The sequence below is a fragment of the Melospiza melodia genome, chromosome 18, assembly GCF_035770615.1.
Source record: "Melospiza melodia melodia isolate bMelMel2 chromosome 18, bMelMel2.pri, whole genome shotgun sequence".
Taxonomy (NCBI): Eukaryota; Metazoa; Chordata; class Aves; order Passeriformes; family Passerellidae; genus Melospiza; species Melospiza melodia.
In genome coordinates this window covers 946,675-970,015 of record NC_086211.1, presented here as the reverse complement: position 1 = coordinate 970,015, position 23,341 = coordinate 946,675, and the positions used below count along the sequence as shown (strand labels likewise).

Genomic DNA, 23,341 nt, shown 5'->3' with positions numbered 1-23,341 from the left:
CCCTGGCCACCCTCCCGTCCCTCCACAGGCGTGTGCAGCGGGCCGGGCCGTGCCCAGCAGCCATGGAGCCCAGCAGCGTGCCCCCGGCCTCGGTGACCCCCTCGTGGGACGTGTTCCCCCAGCAGACCCTGGAGCCCGTGGACATCGCTGTGCTCGTGCTCTATTTCCTCTTCGTGCTGGCCGTGGGGCTCTGGGTGAGCAGACACCTCCAGAACTCCCTGGGTGTGCTGTGTGCTGAAGCTGGGGCTGCTCTGGCTGGGGCTGGGCTGCTTCCCACTGCACTCAACAGCTGCAGGGGGCAGTTTGCAGGTCCTTGTCCTCTCCCCAGCCTGGGACGAGCCCTCGCTGTCCCTGGGGAGTGCCCAGGCCTGTGCTAGCCAAGGTTTGAGAGCCCTGGTGAGGAAGAGGCTGTCTGAGCACAAACCACTGCTAACAATGATGTTTTGTTCATCCAGGAAGGAACTGCTGCCCTATAAATCACCTGTGCTTGTCCACACGGGTCCTGACAGCAGATTCCTTAGATGATTAGCATTGTCTATATATAATTAGGGCAGAAGGGCATCCTTTGGCGTGGCTTTTGTGGCAGCCTGGCTGTCAGGAGGCAGAGAGGGGAATAGCTGTTCCCCTTTGGATGTGGTGCCCAGCTCAGAGCACGGCATGGATCATCTCCATGGATCTCATGGATCATTGCATGGGGAAGGGGAGCCCGTGAGCCACACGTGCACTGCCCAGCGTTCCTCCTGAGCGCTCCTGACACCCGGAACTCTGCAGCTCTTGCCCCAAACTGCTTTTCTTCCTTTCTGACCTGGTGGGACGGAGTTTGGTTACCCAGAACATTCCATCAGGGTGTGAGGTGGTGGAGAACTGCCTGGGGCTCAGGGCACTCGGGAGGAATGCTGGGCGTTGCACATTGACGCATTGCAAGCGTCCCTCAGGAAAGCTTTCTGTGCAGCTGGGGGCACTCGGGGGCCGTGCTGGGAGTGCCCTGAGCCCGTGCCCCCTGTGTGCCCGCAGTCCATGTGGAAGACGCAGCGCAGCACCGTCAAGGGCTATTTCCTCGCCGGGGGACAGATGGTCTGGTGGCCTGTGAGTACCCTGTGCCCCTGGGTGTGGCCGTGCTCACAGGGGTTGTCAGATGAGGGAGAGATGAGAATGCTGACTCTGTATTTCAGAAGGCTGATTTATTATTTTATGATATATATATTACATTAAAACTATACTAAAAGAATAGAAAAGTTCTCATCAGAAGGCTGGCTAAGAATAGAAATTAATGAATAAGAAAGGTTTGTGGCTCGGGCAGAGAGAGAGCCAGCTGACTGTGATTGGCCATTAATTACAAACAACCACACGAGACCAATCCCAGATGTACCTGTTGCATTCCACAGCAGCAGATAATCATTGTTTGCATTTTGTTCCTGAGGCTTCCAGCTTCTCAGCAGGAACAATCCCAAGAAAAGGATTTTCATAGAAAGATGTCTGCGACAGTGGGGCACTGCCCCCCACTGCTGCTGGGGCACTGCCCATGCCTCCAAACAGCAATAAACAGCCAAAAGTTACTCCTGTGCTTTCCCAGCTTCAAGTTGGCTTTTCCCCCTGGATTTGAGACTGCAGGGCGAGGCCAAGCCCAATGTCCCACAAAGCCTGGCTGCTTCTGGAGATTTCCACGATTCCCTGGGGTCCCCAGCATGGACACAGCTCTGTGCTGAGCCTGGGCTGTCTCATCTGGGCTGGGCTGCTCCCTCAGCAGTGCTGATGCCAGAACCTGGCATTTGTACCTGTTCCCCTCACCTTTTCTGCTCACCCACAAGAACTGGATGCTTTGCAAGCAGGATGGTCCCAAGCAGGAGTGGGCAGTGAATGGTGAGCGAGGCTGCAGAGAGGTGCCCAGGCCACTGAGGCTGTAGGGAGAAGAGGAAGGTGGCAGAGGCTGCCGAGGATTCCCCGTCCTGTGCGGCCAGGAGCAGGGACAGCTCCCTGTGCCCCCCGTGCCAGGGCCACAGCCGGTTTCTCCCTTTGCCCAGGTGGGTGCATCCCTGTTTGCCAGCAACGTGGGCAGCGGGCACTTCATCGGCCTGGCGGGCTCGGGAGCTGCCTCGGGCATTGCAGCCACAGCCTACGAGTGGAACGTGAGTGGGCACGGGGGCTGGACAGGGCATTCCACCCGCCCTGCCCTGCCCTCCCTGCAGGCTCAGCCTGCTCCTGCTGCAGGGCTGGCAGTCCCCAGCTGTGGGACACTGCCCCAGCCAGCCTGGAACCCCTCTGACCCTTCCCTTCCCTCCCTGGCAGGGCATGTTCTGTGTGCTGGTGCTGGCCTGGCTCTTCCTGCCCATCTACATCGCCTCGGGGGTACGTGGGGATGGATGGATGGATGGATGGATGGATGGATGGATGGGCTCCCTCCACTGCTCCCGGCACTGCTCCCCCGGCCCAGCTGGGGTGGCAGAGCTGCTGGCAGGGGGCTCAGGCTGCCCCCAGCCCCTGGCAATGAGCAAAGACCCCTCCATGCACTGACCATGGGGATGGACACTCACGGTTGTTGTGCAGCATCCCAGCAGAGCCAAACCCCAGCCCAGGGCAGCCCCCAGGGCCCTCCTGCTCCTGCCCCATTGCAAACACCCCCAGAGCCCCCTAGGGAGCCCCTGGCAGCTCTGGGGGTGCCCAGGGACTGTCCCCCATTCCCTCACTCCCTCTGCAGGTCACCACCATGCCGGAGTATCTGCAGAGGCGCTTTGGAGGCAAAAGGATTCAGATATTCCTGGCCATCCTCTACCTGTTCATCTACATCTTCACCAAAATATCTGTAAGTAGGAAAGAAAAGGAAAAAGGGAAATGGATTGGGTTGAATTCACTTTGGAAATGTGTGCTGAGCAGTGAGGCTGAGAAAGGCAAGGAGTGGCTGTGCCTGGCTGAGCAGAGAAGGGTTTGTGATCAAAACACCCAAGGAAGACAGACTGTATTTTAAGGAGTGGCTTCTCTTTTTGGCTCAACCAGCACCTGAATGCCTGTGACAGCAGGAGGGACAGCTCGTGTCAGTGCCCTGAGCAATAGTCCGTGGACAGGTGGGGCTGTGAGGGTGGATGTGGTGGCTGTTAGATTTTGCACCCCTGGCAGCTCCCCCAGCTTCTCCCCTTTGCTCATTTATTGCCTGTGCAGACACAGGTGCTGTTATGGCAGGATGGAGGAGCTGGGACAGGCTTGGAGGAGAAGTCCTCATTCCTTTATTGCACCTGTTTGAATAAATAACTGAATGAAGCCTTGCACAACAGCCTGGTGGCTGTTCATTAACTGCCAGCCAGGGCACGGATCCGTGGAGCACACAGATCCCTGCTGGGGTATTTCCTGTCCTGGGGGGGAACACGGTGTCTGACCCTGCCCCTGAGCCTCCCAAAACCTCTGGCAGAGCCTGGGAGTGCAGGGCACAGGGAATGGCTGCCCAGGGCCGGAGGGCAGGGCTGGGTGGGGAATTGGGCAGGATGCAGAGCAGCTGTGGTGCCCCTGGACCCCTGGCAGTGCCCCAGGCCAGGCTGGGAGCAGCCTGGGAGGTGTCCCTGCCGTGGCAGGGTGGGAATGGGATGGGATTTAAGGTCCCTTCCACCCAAAGCACTGCAGGGTTGTGTGGAATGGATGTGAGTGCTGGGTTCAGATGGGGAAGGTGCCCAGCTTCTCCTCTGGATCAAATTGAATGACTCCATTTCCACCTGCTGGCATGTCTGAGTGCAGCTCCTGTGCTCAGGGTGTTTTACCCCTGCCTGCCCTCCCTGGGCCTGTCCTGGAGCTCTCCTGTCCCGTTTGCAGGTGCTGCAGAGCAGGTTGGGCAGGGCTGGCCCACCCTGGGGACATCGTGCTGCTGATGCCCCTGTCCCCATGGCAGCAGCAGGGACAGTTCTGGGGGGCTGGGGAGGGGGGTCTGCAGGGCACATTGCCCAGGCCCTGCCCAGCTCCCCCATCCTGAACTGGGGATGGAGAGAAGCTCATCCCACTCTGTGCCAGGGCTGGGCACGTCCCCTCTCGTGGCACCCCTGCCATGCCCTGGCTGTCACTGCTGGGAGCAGCAGGAGTGGCAAACGGCTGAGGAGGGGTCCTGGGGGTCCTGGGGCTGCTGTGTGACCGTGCTCACAGGGGTCTGAGGGTGAGGGGAGAGACGAGGATCTGACTGCATGTTTCAGAAGGCTGATTGATTATTTTATGATATATATTAAAACTATACTAAAAGAATAGAAGAAAGGATTTCATCAGAAGGCTGGCTAAGAATAGAAAAAAGGAAGAAAGAATGATAACAAAGGTTTGTGGCTCAGACTCTCTGTCCCAGCCATCTGACTGTGATTGGCCATTAATTAGAAACAACCACATGAGACCAATCCCAGATGCACCTGTTGCATTCCACAGCAGCAGATAACCATTGTTTGCATTTTGTTCCTGAGGCTTCCAGCTTCTCAGGAGGAGAAATCCTAAGGAAAGGATTTTCCATAAAAGATGTCTGTGACACTGCTGTGGGGTCCTGAGGCTGCTGTGGGAGTGGGAGCTGGGGCCGGGGCCATGAACAAACCAGGCTGGTGCCAGGAAAGGGGGGTGAATGTGCACTGGGAGGGGCTGGGGGTGCTGTCCCCACAGTGTGCCACTGTCACTCTGCTGTCCCTGCAGGTGGACATGTACGCCGGGGCCCTGTTCATCCAGCAGGCCCTGCACTGGGACCTGTACATCGCCGTGGCCGGGCTGCTGGCCATCACTGCTGTGTACACCGTGTCTGGTGGGTGCTGGGGACACTCCTCACCTGCCCTGGACCCTGCACTGACCCTGTCCCATCCTGCCCATCCATCTGAGGCGTTCAAGTGTCCCAGGCCAGGCTGGACAGGGCTGGGAGCAGCCTGGTGCAATGGAAGGTGTCCCTGGGGCAGGGAAGGTGTCCCTGCCATGGCAGGGGTGGCACTGGATGGGATTTAGGGTCCCTTCCCACCCGGCCATTCCAGGACTCCATGGCTCATGCCATGCACCATGTCCAGCCTGGTTTTGCCATGAGTGTGGACGTTGGGGTGGGAAGTGAAGGCTCCTCAGAGGCTGCCCCGGGTGGGTGCAGGTGTGCTGTGCCCCAAGGAGAAGCTGTGCAGGGCATTGCCAGGGTACATTTCCCCTGTTTCCCCGGAGGTGAGAGGGATTTGCAGCACAATGAGCCGTGTAATGCACAAAGACTCCGGGCTTGGATGCCCTTTCAGGGCTTAGGAGTGGCCAAATGGAAAACAGCCACACAGACAAATAAAGGTTATTCCTTTCCCACTGCTCACCCCCAGTGATGTAAAATCACAATCCCCTTTTTTCCAGCCTGGGCTTTGTTTTAGAATTTTCCATGGATTTCCCGTAGAATTACTCCTGCTTTTGGCTTCTAGTGACACAATGGTGACTCACGATGAGTCAGATGCTGAGGAATTCCAAAGGGCCCCTGGCCAAAGCTGCCCCAGCGTGGACAGAACCCCCAGCCAGGTTCAGTCTGGGGCTCAGTTTGTGCTCAGGAGCCTGTGCAGGGTGTGAGGTGCTGGGGCAGGACAAGCCCAGCTCACCCAGCGTGTCCCTGTGCCCCGCAGGTGGCCTGGCAGCTGTCATCTACACGGATGCCCTGCAGACCCTCATCATGCTCATCGGGGCCGTGTCCCTCATGGTCTTCAGTGAGTGCTTCCCTGGGCCTTTGTCACTTGCACTGTGACAGAAACCTCACCGAGTTCAATACTGGGGAGCAATCCTTCTCTGGGAGGGTGGGAGCCCTGGCACAGGTGCCCAGAGCAGCTGGGGCTGCCCCTGCATCCCTGGCAGTGCCCAAGGCCAGGCTGGGCACTGGGGCTGGGGGCACCTGCGGCAGTGGGAGGTGTCCCTGCCATGGCAGGGGTGGGATGAGATGGGATTTAGGGTCCTTCCCAGCCCAAACCATGGCAGAATCCTGTGATTGCAGAGCAGGGGCAGCCCCTGTGAGCGTCTGCCCTTCCCCAGCGCAGAGGAGAATCAAGAGCTGCTGGTTTCCAAGGAATGCTCCTGGAGCATCCCCCGCAGTGACCCAGAGGCTGCAATCAGAGTCCCGACCCGCGGGGATGCACTGACAGCTTCTCGTGGCCCGTTCCAGGTTTCATTGAAGTCGGCGGCCTGGAAGGTTTGCAGGCAAAGTACTTTGGTGCCATCCCCAGCATCCGACAGGAGAACAGCAGCTGTGGGCTGCCCAGGGCAGACGCTTTCCACATCTTCAGAGACCCCGTCAGCTCGGACCTGCCCTGGCCGGGGGTCCTGGTGGGAATGACCATCCCCTCCCTGTGGTACTGGTGCACAGACCAGGTGGGTCCCTGCCTCCTCCCGGGCCTGGGTGGGTCCCATTGCAAACCTGGGGGATGCCACCTCACCTGGAGTGATTTTATGATTTTCTGATCTCACCTGATACTGATTTTCATCAGTAAAATCGTATTTTACCATCAGCAAAATCAGATGGTTAAGTCCTAAAGAAGGAAATCTTGATATGCACAACTAAATATTAGTAATAATCTCCATGGAAAAAGGGGTAAGAACGTGTTTGTGCGTTAATCCTTGTCTATAAAGAAGTCTTTGGTTTGTTTGTTTGCTTTTTAACTTGATCCTTTGTTCCTTGTGAGCCACCTGTGAGTTTCTCCTCTCACCTTTGCCGGGTCTGGCTCCCATCCCTCCATCAGAGCCCCAAAACCCCTCCTGCTGCTCCAGCTGTGCTTTCCTGCTCTCTCATTTAACTCTGCCCGCTCCAGCCCTGCCCTGCTCCATAGGGCCAGGGAAGGGCCCAGAGCAGGAAAATGGAAACCCCTGGGCATGGGTAGGTGAGGTCAGGCCCTGCAGCTCGGCCGGAAGGGCACAGAGCAGTGCCGGTGTCTCTGGAAGGAGCCAGCATCCAGAGCAAGGGCTGCAGAGCACGGCCAAGCCCTGTGATCACCCTCTGAGCCCTGCAGAGTTCACTGGAGATCAAAGCCAGGGCGATCCATCCCAGGCAGCCCCTGCTGCTGGCGGCCAACCACAGCCATTCCTTCGTTCCTAGGTCATTGTTCAGAGGTCCCTCGCTGCCAAAAACCTCTCCCACGCCAAAGGAGGCTCCTTGATGACCTCCTACTTGAAGATTTTGCCCCTCTTTATGATGGTAATGCCAGGCATGATCAGCCGGGTTCTGTTCCCAGGTAAGTGCCGAGGGAGGGATCTCAGCGATCTGCCCCTGCCCGAGGCTGTGCCAGCTGCACAGGGCTGAGGAAGCCTTTCTCAGTCAGATGAGGGGTTCCACTGCACCAGCGTGAGGAAATGTCCTTCCTAAATGTCCAGTCAGGAGCTGGATGGTGCCAGAGCAGCCCCAGCCCTCGCTGAGCTGAGCCAGCCCAGGGTCGCTCTCAGTATTTCCCTTTGAAAGAACATTTTACAGCGTTCAGAGAGGAGCCAGCTCAGAGACACTGTGCACTGCTGCCTCTCACTGCCCGCTGCTTCTTCCAGACCTGGTGGCTTGCGCAGACCCAGAAATTTGCCAAAAAATCTGCGGCAACCCCTCTGGCTGTTCTGACATTGCTTATCCCAAGCTGGTGCTGGAGCTGCTGCCTGTGGGTAAGAGCCTGGGGATGGTTCTGCCATGGTGGGGTTGGCACCTGGGAGAGGAGCTCAGAGAGGCAAAGAGCCTGGGGCTGTCATTTAGAGGGGTTTGTGTGGGATGGACCTACCATTGCCATTTTAAACTGGAGCTAAACCAGATTTAAAAGTCTGTTCTACCCACAGAGGACCCCAAGGCTGCCCTGCACTGGAGCCTCCGAGGGTTCCTCAGGGTGGCTCTGCCTCTCCTCGTTCCAGGGCTCAGGGGCCTGATGATGTCCGTGATGATTGCAGCCCTCATGTCCTCCCTGACCTCCATCTTCAACAGCTCCAGCACCATCTTCACCATGGACCTCTGGAAGCACCTCCGGCCCCGCTGCTCCGAGTGGGAGCTGATGGTCGTGGGCAGGTGGGCACAGCTGGGAGGGCCGGGCAGAGCCTGGTGCCAGGCGCAGCTGGATGGGCTATGATTTATTATTTTATTATATATATTATATTTTATTAAAGAATGCTATTCTAAAACTAAACTAAAGAAAGAGAAAGGACACATCAGAAGGCTTAAGAATGATAATGGAAGACTGTGACTGACTGTTCAGAGTCCAACACAGCAGATGGTGATTGGTCATTAATTAAAACAATTCACATGGAACCAATCAAAGATGCACCTGTTGGTAAACGATCTCCAGCCCACATTCCCAAGCATTCAGATAATTGTTGGAGGCCTCTCAGCTTCCCAGGAGACAATCGCGGGCCCAGAGGGTTTTTCAGACAATGTCGTGGCGGCAGGGCCGGATCTCACGGGCAGGCCCTGTGTGTCCCGCAGGGTGTTTGTGCTGCTGCTGACCGTGGTGTCCATCCTGTGGATCCCCCTGGTGCAGGCTGGCCAGGGGGGGCAGCTCTTCATCTACATCCAGTCCATCAGCTCCTACCTGCAGCCGCCCGTGGCCGTGGTCTTCATCCTGGGCTGCTTCTGGAGGAGAGCCAACGAGAAGGTAGGGGCTGTGCCGGCCCCGCAGCCCTGCTGGGCACCGCTCCAACGCTGAATCCCCTCCTTGCCTCCCCAGGGCGCGTTCTGGGGGCTGCTGCTGGGGCTGCTGCTGGGTGGGGTGCGCCTGGTGCTGGATTTCATCTACCCCGAGCCGCAGTGCGGGCAGCCCGACACCCGGCCCGGCGTGGTCAGGCACATGCACTACCTCTACTTCTCCATGGTGCTGGGGGCCACCACCAGCCTCACCGTGCTCCTGGTCAGCCTGGCCACCGAGCCCCCGGCCCCCGAACAGGTGGGTGTGTGTCCTGTGTGTTCCCGCAGCCCGAAATTCCTTCCTGGGTTATGGGCCACCTTTGTGTTCCCTCAGCCCCCAATGCCTTCCTGGGTTATGGGCCCCTCTGTGCTCCCTCAGCCCCCTTGATGCCAGCAGCGCTGAGCAGCCCCCCTGATGCCCCCTTGATGCCCCCTTGGTGCCACAGATCAGCCGGCTGACCTGGTTCACCCGTGGGGATGCCCCGGCCGTGCAGGAGGCAGCAGCAGCAGCCGGGCCCGGCCCCACCAAGGAGCAGCTGGAGCTGAGCCCCACTCCTGAGAGCGGCCCCGACCCCAGCAAAGGTCAGTAAGCACAGCCCCAGGCATCCCTAACAGCCTGCAGGACAGGGAACATTAAAGCTCTTTCCTCTGGAGCTGCAGGGTGTGCTGAAAGAATCACAGAATTAAAGAACAGAGAATCTGCTGAGCCGGAGGGACCCCCAGGATCACCCAGTGCACCCCTGTCCCTGCACAGATCCAAACCCTGGGCATCCCTGGAGTGGTGTCCAAACCCTCCCAGAGCTCGGTGGGGCCATGCCCGTTCCCTGGGGAGCCTGGGCAGTGCCAGCACCCTCTGGGGGAAGAACCTTTCCCTGAAATCCAACCTAAACATCCCCAGCCCAGCCCCAGTGCTGCCCCTGCCCCAGAGCAGAGCTGGGAGCTGCCCCTCAGGAGGAGCTGCAGGGCACAGTGAGCTCTGACCTCTATCTCCTCTTGCCCGGGGCCAAAAGGCTTTACCTGACACTGTACCTAGGCAGGAGTTCAGTTTCATTTCCAGCTCTCAATGGCATTACCAAGGAGCTGGGTGGGATACAGAGCCATGGGCACTATCCCAGGCTGGTGCTCTGGCACCTGCTGCCAGAACTGGCTGGAAAAGGGGAGGATGGAGGAAGACACAGTAACGTTGATGAAATTCCCTCTCTGTTTTCCAGTGGTGTTCTGTGATCAGCTCTAGCAGCAGGGAGAGCCCTGAGCCCTGGGCTGAGGTCTTGGCAAACCAGTGAGGGAGGATGTGCCTGTTTTAAAGCTTGTGCCTGTCACGATTGGGCACAGCCATGTGCAGAGCTGCCCGTGCATTGATTGCAGCCTGGATTCCCATGCCCTGTTTTTGCCAGGATTCCCATGCCCTGTTTGTGCCAGGCTCAGCCCTGTTTGTGTGTCAGCTTTGCTGCTGTCCCTTTGATCTGTGCCAGGCTACAGTGAGTTAATGAGTTATGGTGCAGCTCCCCTGCTGCTGGGCAGCCTCACACTGTTGGACAGGAGCGTTACCTTCCAGCATTAATGAATGAGGTGTCCCAAGGCATGGGCAGTGCAGGCTCCAGGTGTGGCAGGGATGGACCAGAGCAGCACTCACCTGGGGGCACCAGGCACCTACAGCTCGGGTTTTAGCTTTGGGTTATCATTACCATGGCTGCTGGAAGAGCAGAACCTGAGCTCAGAGCTGCGGGGAGCACAGACCTGGTGCTGCAGGGGTGCCAGTGCAGTGCCCAGTGAAACCAGGGGTGTGTTTGTGCACCACACCCTGCACAGCAGCACCAGGCACTGCTGGCTCATCCCCATCTCCCGTTGCAGGTGCAGCCGAGGCCAAGGGCAGCTCCAAGCTGCTGAGCACGGTGCTGTGGCTCTGCGGCATGGAGCGCAGGCAGGAGGGGGCTGAGCCCCTGCCCAGGGCTGAGCCCCTGCCCGTGGTGTCCCTGGAGGAGGAGCCCCTGGTGAAGCACATCCTGAACATCAACCTGCTGCTCTGTGTGTGTGCTGGCATCTTCCTCTGGGCCTACTTTGCATAGCCAGGGGATGCCAGGCACACACACCATCTAATCCTAACTGGTGTAAATATTAATGATTAGCGGAGGGTTAATGTAATTCTTAATGCTTTCTAAATTTTATTTCTTTATTTAAGACGTTTTAAAGACATAATATTTTCTTTATTTCTAATGGGGGCCTGGCTGTGCCTGGGCAGAGCGCTTGGCACTGGCACTGCCAGACCCCACCTGGCACCAACCAGCTGAGGAAGGTTGGTTTGGTTATTTTAAATATTTAATTTTGCTCTTTGGCCTTAGAGCACTGCCTGGAATTCAGGAAGCCTGGAATCTCTTCCTGTTTATGCCTTGATAACCAGCTACGACCCCTTGGGTCCCCCTCTGGTTCAGCTCCTCTGGCCTTGGGGGACAGCAGTGACACCTCGAGTGCCCGGAGCAGAGCCCAGGGCTGTTCTCTGTGCTCTGCTGTGCCTCTGGCTCAGCTGTGCCCGTTCAGCTCCTTCCCTGTGTGCAGTGAGTGCTCATGGACCTGTCTGGGAGCTCTGGCTGAGGCACCACCACTGACACCCCAATGGCAGCACCAGCATGGAAACCGCACCACAGCTGCTGCCGGGGGCACCTGAAGGACCTAAACCTGTGAAACGCTGCTGGAAACCCTGGGGGAGGGAGGCACTGACACTCTGGGGGATAAACATCAAAATCAGTCACAGGACTGGAGTCTGTGCCTCTCCAAACTGAATTTAGAGTTAAAGATTTGTTACAGGGCTGGTGTGGTAACAAAGGAGGGTCTCACAGTGCTCCCACTGAGGTCCTTAAGGCAAAACCAAGCTGAGCAGCCAGTGACTCCGAGCTACACAGCCCAGGGGATCACTGTGACCTTCAGGACCCAGTGGAAGCAACAAAACTAGAATAAAGATGCCTTAAGTTGACAAAAAACAATCTTTAATTTTATAAATGTTCACTCAACTTCTGAATCCAAACAGCTGTTTCAAAGTTCTTTCAAAATTCAACCGTTTTCAACAAAAGCACAAACCCCATTTCCACGGTTTCCTCGTGAAACAGTTGCCAGTTGCACATGAACAAAGCAGGTTAATACAAATAACTATGAAATCAGGGTAAGTACTGCTCCTACGTAGCAATGAAATGATTAAAGAGACAGAAGTTCCTCCTACAGCACGACAGTCCTTCAAGGCACTGGATGCATCCACAGTTCCACAGGTGACTGAGAACCAGCAGTCACCACCAGCACTGGGGCAGGGTTTGGTTCATGGCTTGAGGGGAGTCTGCAGCAAATCCGGGAGGGAACGTCCCTTGGGAGAGAGGGATGTCCCTTGGGAGAGAGATGTCCCTTGGAGGCAGCTCCTGGGACGGGCTAAGAACTACAAAGAACCTCTAACGGTGCCGTGAGAAGGATTATTTCCCTAATACAGACATGCACTTTAAATAACTAACGTTCTGCTTCTTATTCTTTTGGAATTTCTGCTCATACCACCTGTATCAGCACTGACCACGCTTCCTAGGCGAGCTCCTGCAGGAATTCATTCCTTCCATCCAAGAGTTTGAAAACCGTTGTCCAGACCCAGATCATTAAACTTCTTCTGAGGGCGAAACCCGGCCAAAGGCTGGGCTCCATTTGCTGAGAGGTCTCCTCCAAGCAGGGCCAGCCGGGAGCCGAGTGCCAGAGGCCCCGTGCCAGCTGTGCCCAGCTGTGCCCGCTGCCAGAAGAAGCCTTTCCCTGGTAGGTCTGGGGTTCCCAGGAGCTGGAAGGCGGCGCCGCGGCGCGGTCACAGCGCCGTGCTCTCCGTGTCATTGTCAATGTCCAGCAGCAGGTGGGTGTGCAGCTCTCTGCCCAGCTCTGCAGGAGGCTCGGGAGGAGGGTTTGCGAGTGGCTCTGGAATACTGCAATTAGAGTCTGCACAAAAAGGGAACAGCAAGTTTAGCCTGGGCCAGCTCACTGGGTCGGGGCTTCCTGGGCATCTCCTTGGGCAGAGAAGGGAAAGCAAAGATCAATGAGGGCTCTGGGGACAGAGCTGGCCCCTTGGGCACACAGGGCTGGGCCCAGCTGAACAGCTCAGACTGCTCCTCCCACACACCCTGGGCACAGGAACGCAAACCCCCTTCTTCCTGTAGGAGGGAGGAGACCGAGCTGATTTAGGATCAGACTCCCCAATGCCCCTGGAGAGCTACTCTGGACTTTCATGTCAAAACACCCAGCAAAATAATCTGGCACCTAAATAACCCACCAGGGAACACCACCTGTGACTCTGGAAAGCAACAGGAACAAGGATGGTGTCAGAAGGAGGCAGAAGTTATTTACACCAAGTGCAGTGTCTCCTGTGTGAACAGGGAGCCATGGTCTTTGCCTCTTCTGAAGAAAGGAGGATTTTATTCAAGATGTCAAAAAAAGGACCACAAAACGCTGCATCTCTGGTGACTGACTGCCCTGGCAGCTTGAATTACCAGACCAGAAAAATCCCCAGCAGCTCAAAAAAGGGTAACTGAAAATCTTGTCAGGATTTTGGAAAGCTGATTTATAACATGCCATGACATCCCTTACTGCAGTCCAGCAGCTGCTCCACATGGGAAGTAATTTAGATCACTTAGATCAACAAAAAATCCAAATAAATGCCTTATTTTCAAGCACAGGAGGTGCAGACAGGCATCCTAGAGAGACTGGGACTCATAACTCTACATGAAACCCTGAAGTTAACCCAGCAGTTACTGCAGAACAGCTCAAGCTGAAGGTTTCTGAGCTAAATGAACGACCTGGAGAAGGGGAAGCAGCCCCTGAGTGCAGCCTGCCCTGCTCGTGAGCCCCCCAGGCTGCAGGGATTTGGGATCCTGCACAGAGCAGCTGCAGTCCCACCCTGCTCTGGCACCGAGCAGGAGCTGCAGCCACGGAACCCCAGGAGGGTCTGGGCTGGAAGGGGCCCTAAATCCCATCCCACCCCACCCTCTGCTTGGGCAGGGACACTGCCAGCAGCCTGGGGCAGCACTCTGGAGGCTGTGGCACGGGAGGAGCACCGGTGGCACAGGACAGGGAGTGACATGGGCACGGCAGGAGCCTCTGCACGGACACAGCAGCTCTGGGTGTGTGCACAGACACAGCACAGGGGACAGTGGCCAGAGACACCAGGAGCTTCACATTCTGCTCTCCAGGGCTTAGTGGGTTAATGCAGCAGGGGCAGCCCTGTCTGGCCATGCCAGGGACACACACAGCAGGGCACTGGGGGTTAGTAGTTAGCACACACATCATTAGCAATTAGCAATTAGCAACAGTGGCGGCCAATCAGGGGCCTTTTCCTTACCATTGCACTTGCCAATACAGTTCCTACTGAATGCTGGTCAAACATCTGGATTATTTAATAAAACCTTTGATTAGAATATTCTAGGGCTTCTTGCTCGAACACCATAAATAGAATTTGAGGCACTACTAAAGCCCAGCACATGGACAAAGGAGTTAACAGTGTCCTGAGGACAGCTCAGGATTCCTGTTCAGGGATCATTAGGAGCTTTGCAGCCACCTTAATTTTGTTCCCTCATTCCACTTGTTAAGGTTCAAATTAAAACCAGCAGCTGCACATTGTGAATTAGTGAGTCTGTAAGTGCTTGTATGTGCAGGTGTGAATATTAGAGCAGACACTCTTATGTGACGGGTGGTGGTGTTAATTCAGATTATTAATCCTTTAAAACACATTGATCTGGAGAAGGTGGATGCTTTAGCATGGGGTGTACTGGTGGAGGTGAGCCTGAGAGTCACTTCAATGCTCCCCAGGGGCATTTTAGCTGAACAGCATGGATCTTCTAGGTCCCTGCACCAGTTCTGGAGAGAATCCCCCCTCAGCAGCTTTCCCTTCCCAGTCTTCCTGCCTGGCAGCTCCCGGGCTGTGTTTACAGCACACACCTGGGCTGATCTGCTCTGCTTTGCAGCCCCCTCTGGCAGGTGCTTCCCGGGCCCAATTCTAATGAAGCAGCCCCAGCTGGAAGTTAATTACAAGATAAGGATTTCTCCCATTACTGGGGTAAAACAAACCCTCCCTGTCTGCTGTCACTGAAGCAATTTCCTCAGAACCAGGAAAACCCCCTAAAATGAAAATAAATATGGTCAAAGTGTGAAACACTTGGAAATTTAGATTAAGTCTTTCCTTGAAGTTTGACTCATTAGCACAGCTGCTGCTGTTAACTTCTTTGTGAAGTGCTGGCAGCATTCAGAGCCCAGCCCCACTTCTGACTTCAGCTTGGGAATAAATTATCCCCATATTTTAAATATACTGACAAAGGGACAATCAGAAGTCAGTTGTTTTAAGAATCAAAGCTACTTTTTAGTTGGTTAAGCAGCTCATTTAGTGCAGGTCTCTTCATGGAACCCCATAATGGGCAGAGACATCTCCCACCATGCCAGGTTCCTCCAACCACCACCCAACCTGGCCTTGGGATCCAGGGGCAGCCTGCAGGCCACCTCTTCCTCCAATTACCAGAAACCCCAAACCTGAGTGATTTCCAGCCTGGCTTCTCAGTGTAACACTGATTTCAGTGTCCTGTCCTGCTGCACCTCAGGCAGAGCCCCCAGGGAGGCTGGCAGCCAACCTGCCATGGTGCAGCTGCTGTTCTGCCATGGGTTTAGTCACAGCAGCCTGGATTTTGCCCAGAAACCCCAAGTGGTTAAAAATAACTGCAAAGCTGAAGTGAGAGCTACATTAAAAGGTAACCACAAACCACCAAGTTGTAGGAAAGGTCAAATTTGTCTGCAGGGAGAACAAACCTGCTGGAAATGGGTCACCCACCACACCTGAGCTGGGGATAACTCTGGGGGCCTGGTGTGAAGAGTGAATTCTTTCCAGGGACCTAAGGAATAACTGAATGTCCACAGCCCTCTCAGAGCTGAGCAGCAGAGCCCTAAACCCTCCTGCAGGCAGAATGCTATGGAGGGACGAGGTACAGAGCTGGCAGAGCACAGTTCCTACACAGGGTGAGGACACAGGGCACAGAGCACAGTTCCAAGCACACGTCTGAACTCAAGCTACAAACAGGAGCAGTTGAGCTGCAGGCTCTGTGAGTGAGTACAAACCTTATTCGCAGTAACCATCCCCACCTGTGAAGGCATTGGGGTACAGCTGTTAGGCAACAGAATTGATATCTGCATTCCAACACATCAGGCTAATTCTAGAGAAGCTGCAGTGTCATGGGAAAGTTCCAACCATTATTAATTATGAGTAGATTTAAAAGCATTAGTCTCCCACATCCAGTATCTCTCCCTTCAGAATTTCCCAGAATAAGCAGTGACTCAGCAGGAAAACATTCCAGAATCTGCTGGTTTTGAATGGCCTCAGCAACTACATTTTAAAAAAATAAACTTTATTAAAGTAACATAATCCCAACCAAACTGGTAACTACAAGCTTCATGAAGCTTCTGTGAGAAGACAAAAGTTTCTCTTTATTTCACGGTTGTCTTAAAACAAAGACTGCACTTAAAATGTCAGGCTCTATAAATACTGACCTAAGAAATACAGTTTAATACAACTGATTCTTCAGCTTCTGGATGCCCAACTTAAATGCACATCAGAAGGCTCTGTTCTCATAAGGTAAAACATCCTCTGCATGTTTTGCCTACTAGAACACGTGTCAGTGACCACTCATGCCCTTTCCTTATCTCAGTATGTGCTGAAATCCACCATCCTTGGCTACATCTTCTCCCTCCTCTAAATATTTGCTTTTTTGGCAACAGATGTCCAAGCAGAACTGACTGCCAAGATGCTGAGCTGGAGCTGCTGTCACAGTGTTAAGCTTCCAAACAGGAATAAAAAAACCAACAAAAGTTCATCTCCATTTGCCCCCAAACACTTCTGCCTGAGGAAGGACACCCTCGTGTGCAGAGCAGCTGGGTGGGCGCTAACTGGAAACGAGCTAGGAGTATTTTAGCTGAGATTTGTGCTGCCCAGCTCCCCCCAGCTCCATCAGCGCTTTGGAGGGGGCACTAACTGGGAATGAGTTCTGATTTTAACTGAGATTTGTGCTTGCCCAGACCCCCCCCACTGCATCACTGACTGGGAATGAGCCGCGAGTATTTTAACTGAGATTTGTGCTTGCCCAGACCCCCCCCACTGCATCACTGACTGGGAATGAGCCGCGAGTACTTTAACCGAGATTAGCGCTGCCCACTCCCCCCGCTCCATCAGCCCCCCGTTCCCTGCCATGCCCACACCCAGCAGCCAGCCGGGAGGATGGCGATGCACTCACCTGTGACGATCCTGGAGGCCGTCGGGGGGGGGTTGGCAGCGCTGCCATCGGCGGGCGGCTGCGGCGGGGGCGGCACGCTGGGTCTGTTGCGGGGCTTGGGCACGGGCCGGGGCCGGGGCAGGGTGCCGCCCTGGGGCGGGCACGGCGCCGGGCAGGGCTCGGGGGGCACGGCGGGGGCGCTGCCCGCGTGCTTGCCCAGCGGGGGCGTGTCGGGAGGGGTGGGGGTCTGCGGCGGGGGCACGGCCGGGGAGCAGGGGGGCACATCCAGGCCCTGCTCACCGGGAGATGCTTGGCTGCTGCTGCTGCTGCTGCCCTTGGGCTGCAGGGGAGGAGTGGCCGTGGCTGGGGGCTGCGGGGGTGGGTGGCTGGGGGCCTGCAGAGGGGACAGGCTGCTGGAGTACCTGCGAGGGGCAGAAACCTGGCAGGGAGAGGGGCTCTGGGCTGCTCCTGGGGCTGCGTGCTGGGCAGGAGGAGAGGAGCTCCTGCCCGGGGGTTTGGGAGAGACAGAAGGAGGCTGAGCAGCTGGGGAAGAGCTTTGGCTGCCTGGCTGCCCCGGGGGCGGGTTGGCTGGCTTGGGGGGGGCTGGTGCTGGCTTCTTCATAGCTGTGGAGAGAAGAGGGGACGTGTCAGCATCAGGGACCGGGCAGTGACGGGACATGGGGAATGGCTTCCCACTGCCAGGAGCTGGGGTTAGATGGGATATTGGGCAGCAATTGCTCCCTGGGATGGTGCTGAGGCAGGTGCAGGGTGCCCAGAGCAGCTGTGGCTGCCCCTGGATCCCTGGCACTGCCCAAGGCCAGGCTGGACAGGGCTTGGAGCAGCCTGGCACGGTGGAAGGTGTCCTGCCCACGGCAGAGGACAGAACAAGAGGAGTTTTAAGGTCCCTTCCAACCCAAAGCATTCTTCGATTCCAAACCAAGCTCTCAAAGAGAACAATCAGCAGCACAAAAAACCCCAGCTGTGTTATCAAAATGAAGTGTTGCATTATCAAGTACAAGCATTTACTGATCAATAGCTTTTGAGAGTTTGTTAAACAGCACTGGTGACACTGTCACCATTCAGAGAGTCCAAAAGTCACAGCTGCTTTACAGCCAGGCCCTGGGGACAGGCCAACAGAATAAAGTGCTGCCTGTGCAAGGGCAGAGATGCTGATAAAGTGATTTCAGCAGCATTCCTGCAGCACCTCAAGGCCTGGAACACATTGCCTGGAAAGCAATGAGCACCCACCTCTCCTGAGGGCGTGGGGACTGGGCCCAGCAGCGTTCTGGGGCTGGCTGACACCGAGCTGGGAGCTGCTGGGCGCTGCCTGGCCCGGGGCCGGGCCCGGGGCTGGGGCCGGGGCTGCCTGCCCGTTCCTCACCGGGGGAGGAGTGGCTGCACTCGTGCTCTCCTTGCCTTTGGAGGTGCTGCAAAGGAAAGAGCCCACGTCAGAGATGGTGTAACCTCGATGCCTTGTGTGGCTCAGCTGCAGCTGCTCCCTCACAAACCGTGCTGTGGATCAGACAGAGGAAACAATTCTCATGGAAAGAATTGCCAAGGTGCCCAGGGAAGGGGTGGAGTCACAGCCCCTGAAGGGTTAAAAACATGTGGATGTGGCACTTGGTGGCTCAGTGGTGGATGCTGAGGCAGTGCTGGCTGATGGGGATGATGGAGGATGAGCCAGCTGGGGTGGGTCTGGGCAGGGCCCCTCCTGTGGCTGTGCACCTGCAGGCTTCTCTCACTGCTTTGTATTTAGAGCCACCTGCAGCGATTTAGCCCTCCAAAGGCCTGCCTTTATTCACTTCCACTGGCACTGTGCAGTTTCTCCAGGTGCTCTTAGCAAACTGTGAGTACTTGCACAGAGCCTGTGCAGATTTCAAGTGCAACTTTCACACATGACCCCTGAGGTTTCATTTCAGCTGCCTCTGCCACAAAAACCATCTGTGGAGGAAACAGTGGTGTGCAGGGGATTTCCAAACGAGCAGGTTTTGTAAATATGTCACCTGAGAACGACCTCTGTGCACAAGAACCAGCGCTGCATCCAACCCCACGGTGGGGCTGCACCCTGAGGCTGACATTTGGAGGCTTCACACGTGGTTTGTCACAGCTCTCAGAGCCCTGGGGAGCTGACAGCAAAGTGCTGCTTCCACCCCTCACAGGAGGAACTCAGGCTGCTGCAATTAGCCCTGGAGTTCATGAGCACAGAGCTTCAAGAGAAATTAAACTGCAAAGAGCCTGTGTAGCTACTTGTCCTAAAGGAACTAATTCTGAAATATGATAAACTGACTCCCAGGTCTCCTGTAAGTAAGTCTGCTCATCACTAACACCTGCTACACACAAATAAACAAAACAAGACATAAACAGATAACAACAAACAAGAAACAACAAACAGGACCAACAGGTTTCTGGTATTGCCATTGTAAGTTTTGCTCTTTCAGCAGCAAACTGGTATCACCTCTGTGCACATCTCCAGAACATAACCTGGGAGGGTCAGTGTGGGCAGCACAAACAGAGTGTATTTTTCATCATCGTTTTTTCATCATCATTTTTTCCCCCAAGAATTGCAGTGTGCTAGAAGATGAGCTCCAGAACAGACAGAGCTGCCTATGTTATATTAGCAGATGAACTGCAGAACACCCAGAACCATGGATGCTATTGTGTAAGACCAATTTGGTGTGTAAAACCAATTCTGTGTGTTATTTCAGAAGCCCAATTGTGGAGCCATACTGGTGGCAGGAGAGCACCTGCAGGGCACATCCCAGGGGCACAGGTGGCACCAGGGCAGCGCTGCCCACACCTGCAGGGCACATCCCAGGGGCACAGGTGGCACCAGGGCAGCGCTGCCCACACCTGCAGGGCACATCCCAGGGGCACAGGTGATACCAGGTCGCTGCCAGAGCCGCTGCCAAGCTGCTGCCAGTGAAGCCGTGCCTCTTACCTGGCATCCTCAGTGCCTGGGGCCGGGGGCTGCTCTGCTGGGGCAGCAGAGGGAGCGGGGCCAGCCCCGGGGCCGGGCTCAGCCCCCGCGGGCGGGCAGGGCTCAGCCCCCGAGGGCTCGCAGGGCGGCAGGGGCGGCTGGAAGGCGGGCGAGGTGAGCTTTCTGCCCACCGTGCCGCACCGCCGCGGGGTCACTGACAGCTCCAGCACCTTCACACCAAAGCTACAGAGAGAACAGAGAGTGAACACGGCAGGCGGCCACCCCGGGGCTGCTGCAGCGCGACTCGGGGCGTCCCACCCCCAGACAAACCCCACATGCAAAGCAGCGACGAGGAACAGCTGGCTGCACAACACCACGATGTTTGTTAGAGTCACCACTGGCTGCACCACACCATGGTGTTAGAGCCAGCATGGGCTGCACCACACCATGATGTCAGAGCCACCACTGGCTGCACCACACCAGGATGTCAGAGCCACCACTGGCTGCACCACACCATGATGTCAGAGCCACCACTGGCTGCACCACACCAGGATGTCAGAGCCACCACTGGCTGCACCACACCATGATGTCAGAGCCACCACTGGCTGCACCACACCAGGATGTTTGTTAGAGCCCCCAGCGGCTGCACAACACCAGCAAGGTTAAGACATGCAACAGGATTTGGCTCATCCCCACAGAGGGATAAGAACAAACGACTCAGTGACATCTGGAGACAAACACTGATGACAATGAGGTCAGAGCACTGGGATCTCACACGTAAATACAGACATTTCCTCACATACCACGGTTGGTAGCTCCTCACTACATGTATTCTGCCACATGAAGTTTGTTTCTATCACACACTAAGTTGCAGCAGAGATTTAAAAAAAAGCTACTGGATACAGGCTGTGATTTGGGGGCTGGAATGAGAGATCCTTACAGTCCTCTCCAACCCAAATTGTTCTATTTGTGTTTCAAGGAGAACAGTGGAGAAACAGACCCCAACTCTAACAGATTTTAGAATGCATACAGCACATTCATCCTAGAAATAGTTTTATTCTTGTTGTGATAAACACTGAATCTTGAACTGACTTTCTTCTTCCTCTGTGAGTGCTGACAAATTTGCATGTGGCTGGTCACAGCTGACAGGTAACAACATTTGCATCAACAGCTAGGAACAAGCACATCACTTGAATACTCATGATGAGTGATAAGAATGAACGTTACACTACATGTTATATGGGAAACAGCACGTTTTACTGGGGGTTTTTAGCATTCTACCGCTTGCTGTGGCAATACTGTACCATATCAACTCAGAAGTCTTATCATGAAGGCACCAGGTAACACCACCTCAGCTTTTGGGCTTTGAAAGAGAAGCCATGGGATACCAGAAGTTAGAGACTAGAGAGGCTACTGCAGACACTTCTGTTTCAGTGAATCTCACACCACCCCCAGTGTGTGCAGGAGAATGGAGACTGGGAGCAGCAATATCTGCTTGGGATTTGTCATGCATGGAGTGTAACTGGAAGGAATAACAGTACATTACCTTTGAGCCATCCTCAGGCTGCAGCAACAGGAAATAAATCACTATTGTTATCTACAGCATTTCCATGAAATTCCTCTCCTGACACCAGTGAAGGTGTCTGATTGAAGCCTCACTGGAAGAGGGCTGTAATGGATCCCCAAGGTGAGAATTACACCTACCTTTCCTTCTTCAGCAAATCCCCTTCCATCACAGTCATGCTCAGGGGCCTCTTCCTCTCCAGGGTCCCACATTCATAGTCATTCCCAGTGTGTGACAAGTGATTGGAATTTACAGCAGGAACTGCCACAAAGGCCCCAGACACGTTGAAATCTTCATCTGAAGAGGGACAGAGAGAATGCCTGCTCAGACCCACGCGCACATCCCAAGGGTGCCCCACTGCACGAGCCACTGAGGCCGAGCTGGAGGGGAGTGTGACACTGCTGGGCTGGGGCAGAACTCACCTCCGGGGAAGAACCAGTCTGCATGCTGGATGATGGGCTCAATAACTGCCACCACGTGCACCGAGGTGGCTGCTGCCATCTCAGCCAGGGACCTGCAGGAGAGATGTGAACAACGCTTTATTCAGAGCTCCATCCAAGTGAGAAAATGAAAATCAATTCAGACTACCTAAATAACAACTTAGGCTAAGCATGACGGATCAGCTCCTCAGTACCAGAGAAAGAGCAACTGTGCTGGACTCCAGACCACTCAGAGCTTTTGAAGCACCCCTAAAATCCTCCAGCCTCAAAGGACCTCAAGGCATGGCCTGAAAGAACACTTGAAGTACTTTTTAGGTAAATAGTCTGCTGCTGTGAATTGCTGAATTCCTTGCTAAAGGATTTAAATCTATCAATTCTCCAGCTTCACCCCATTCTGCTTTGTGGCTTTCTTAAAAGAACTCACCCTTCATTCTTTGCCCACAGCAAGTTGGGGCCCAGGACTATGGCGATGTTGCTCGGTGTCATTTTGTTAACGTCACTGTTCTGGGCAAGCTTGGCCAAAAATTTGATTAAATACCTTCAAAAAGGAAAGAAATCATTAAAGAGCAGGAACCAGGAGCGTTTCTTGTCGAAAACACGTAAATAAAAATTGAAGAGCTTGTACAGAGAGCTCCCAACAAGACGGAAATGAGACGAGCAGCCCTCTCGCTTGGCAGCTGCCCAAAGCTTCTGCTCCTGACTCATAAAAGTTGAACTGGGTAGCAAAGAAAGCAGCTCCCATCTCAGCAAAACAGAACCACAGAAATGTTACACTTCCAGAGAAAAACCCTTCATTTCAGCTAGTTTCATGTCCTGTGATAGAAATTCCATGCTTCTAGGAACCACCAGAGCTGGTTTTGTTCCAGTTCATTTCCAAAACACAAAACCAAAAGGAAAAATGAGATGTTTAAGACAGATCCAGGTGATTTCTAAGACTACAGCAAAGAGCAGAGCATGAGCCATAAGCAGAAAGGCTCTGTGCATCACTATTTCCTGAAGGCCAATAGGGAATCAATCTGAGGACACCACCTGTGCATGGCCACTGCTGCATGAAACAAGAGGTATTTTATAAATCTCACTGAATTTGGCCAGAACAGCACACCTGGATCAGAGTTTAGTTTAATTGGCTTTGGGGTGCCAAGCAGCTGAGCTAAGAGATGCTCTCACCTACCTGAAGTTAACTCGGTAATGCTCAGGTAATCTGTTACAAATCCTCCACAGCTCCTGCAGCTTCTTATCCTGGTCCTGAATACTGAAAGGACAAAAAATGCCATGGCATCTTACTTGCAGGGCAGGAATTGGTTCCCGCAGTGACAAAGAGATGATGGCATCAACTTCCATTTATATCAAAGAAATGTTTGTACTCAGCAACCTGCTTGTCAGATCCCTGAGTTATCTCTACCTGCAACAAAACTGCTTGAGCGTCAATACTGTGCAGCCAGCAGCCTGAAGCAGCCCTAATAGCTAAAAAAGGTACGTATTTCACCACATTTTGTGCAATTTTTATTAAGCCATTTATTATTTAAAATAATTTGTTACACAAAATACCCGTTAGTGAAATAATAAATAACTGTGTGAGCT

The 23,341-nt window shown here is 54.7% G+C and overlaps 2 protein-coding genes across 11 annotated transcripts in view; one reads left to right on the top strand and one right to left on the bottom strand.

The window, feature by feature from the left end:
- The first annotated feature begins 34 nt into the window (after nt 1-34).
- On the top strand, nt 35-11,562 carry SLC5A11 (solute carrier family 5 member 11). Its single transcript, XM_063171572.1, has 15 exons — nt 35-194; nt 1,015-1,086; nt 2,022-2,126; nt 2,287-2,346; nt 2,696-2,800; nt 4,642-4,747; nt 5,577-5,657; nt 6,107-6,312; nt 7,034-7,169; nt 7,474-7,581; nt 7,822-7,972; nt 8,387-8,555; nt 8,628-8,843; nt 9,031-9,166; nt 10,436-11,562. Exons 1-15 carry the CDS (start codon nt 63-65, stop codon nt 10,648-10,650), a joined length of 1,998 nt encoding a protein of 665 aa, XP_063027642.1. The 5' UTR covers nt 35-62; the 3' UTR covers nt 10,651-11,562.
- ARHGAP17 (Rho GTPase activating protein 17) overlaps nt 11,544-23,341 on the bottom strand; it is a 40,326-nt gene continuing 28,528 nt past the window's right edge. Inside the window, exons 13-22 of one of the 10 annotated variants that reach the window (XM_063171557.1) lie at nt 22,932-23,012; nt 22,185-22,298; nt 21,743-21,834; nt 21,461-21,617; nt 19,778-19,999; nt 18,088-18,266; nt 16,861-17,463; nt 15,692-15,715; nt 13,932-13,976; nt 11,544-12,603 (exon numbers count right to left, since the gene is read on the bottom strand). In XM_063171557.1, coding sequence (XP_063027627.1) covers nt 15,693-15,715; nt 16,861-17,463; nt 18,088-18,266; nt 19,778-19,999; nt 21,461-21,617; nt 21,743-21,834; nt 22,185-22,298; nt 22,932-23,012 — 1,471 coding nt within the window. In that variant the 3' untranslated portion in view covers nt 11,544-12,603; nt 13,932-13,976; nt 15,692. Of the gene's footprint in view, nt 13,977-15,691; nt 15,716-16,860; nt 17,464-18,087; nt 18,267-19,777; nt 20,000-21,460; nt 21,618-21,742; nt 21,835-22,184; nt 22,299-22,931; nt 23,013-23,341 lie in introns of all 10 variants that reach the window. The other 9 variants (XM_063171556.1, XM_063171553.1, XM_063171554.1 and 6 more) reach the window with 9 other exon arrangements.

Bases quoted from the DNA above. Each gene is read 5' to 3' on its own strand.
- SLC5A11 (XM_063171572.1), top strand. From the start codon at position 63: ATGGAGCCCAGCAGCGTGCCCCCGGCCTCGGTGACCCCCTCGTGGGAC. The intron at 2,801-4,641 runs GTAAGTAGGAAA...CTGTCCCTGCAG, and splicing joins ACATCTTCACCAAAATATCT to GTGGACATGTACGCCGGGGC. The intron at 7,582-7,821 runs GTAAGAGCCTGG...TCCTCGTTCCAG, and splicing joins GCTGGAGCTGCTGCCTGTGG to GGCTCAGGGGCCTGATGATG.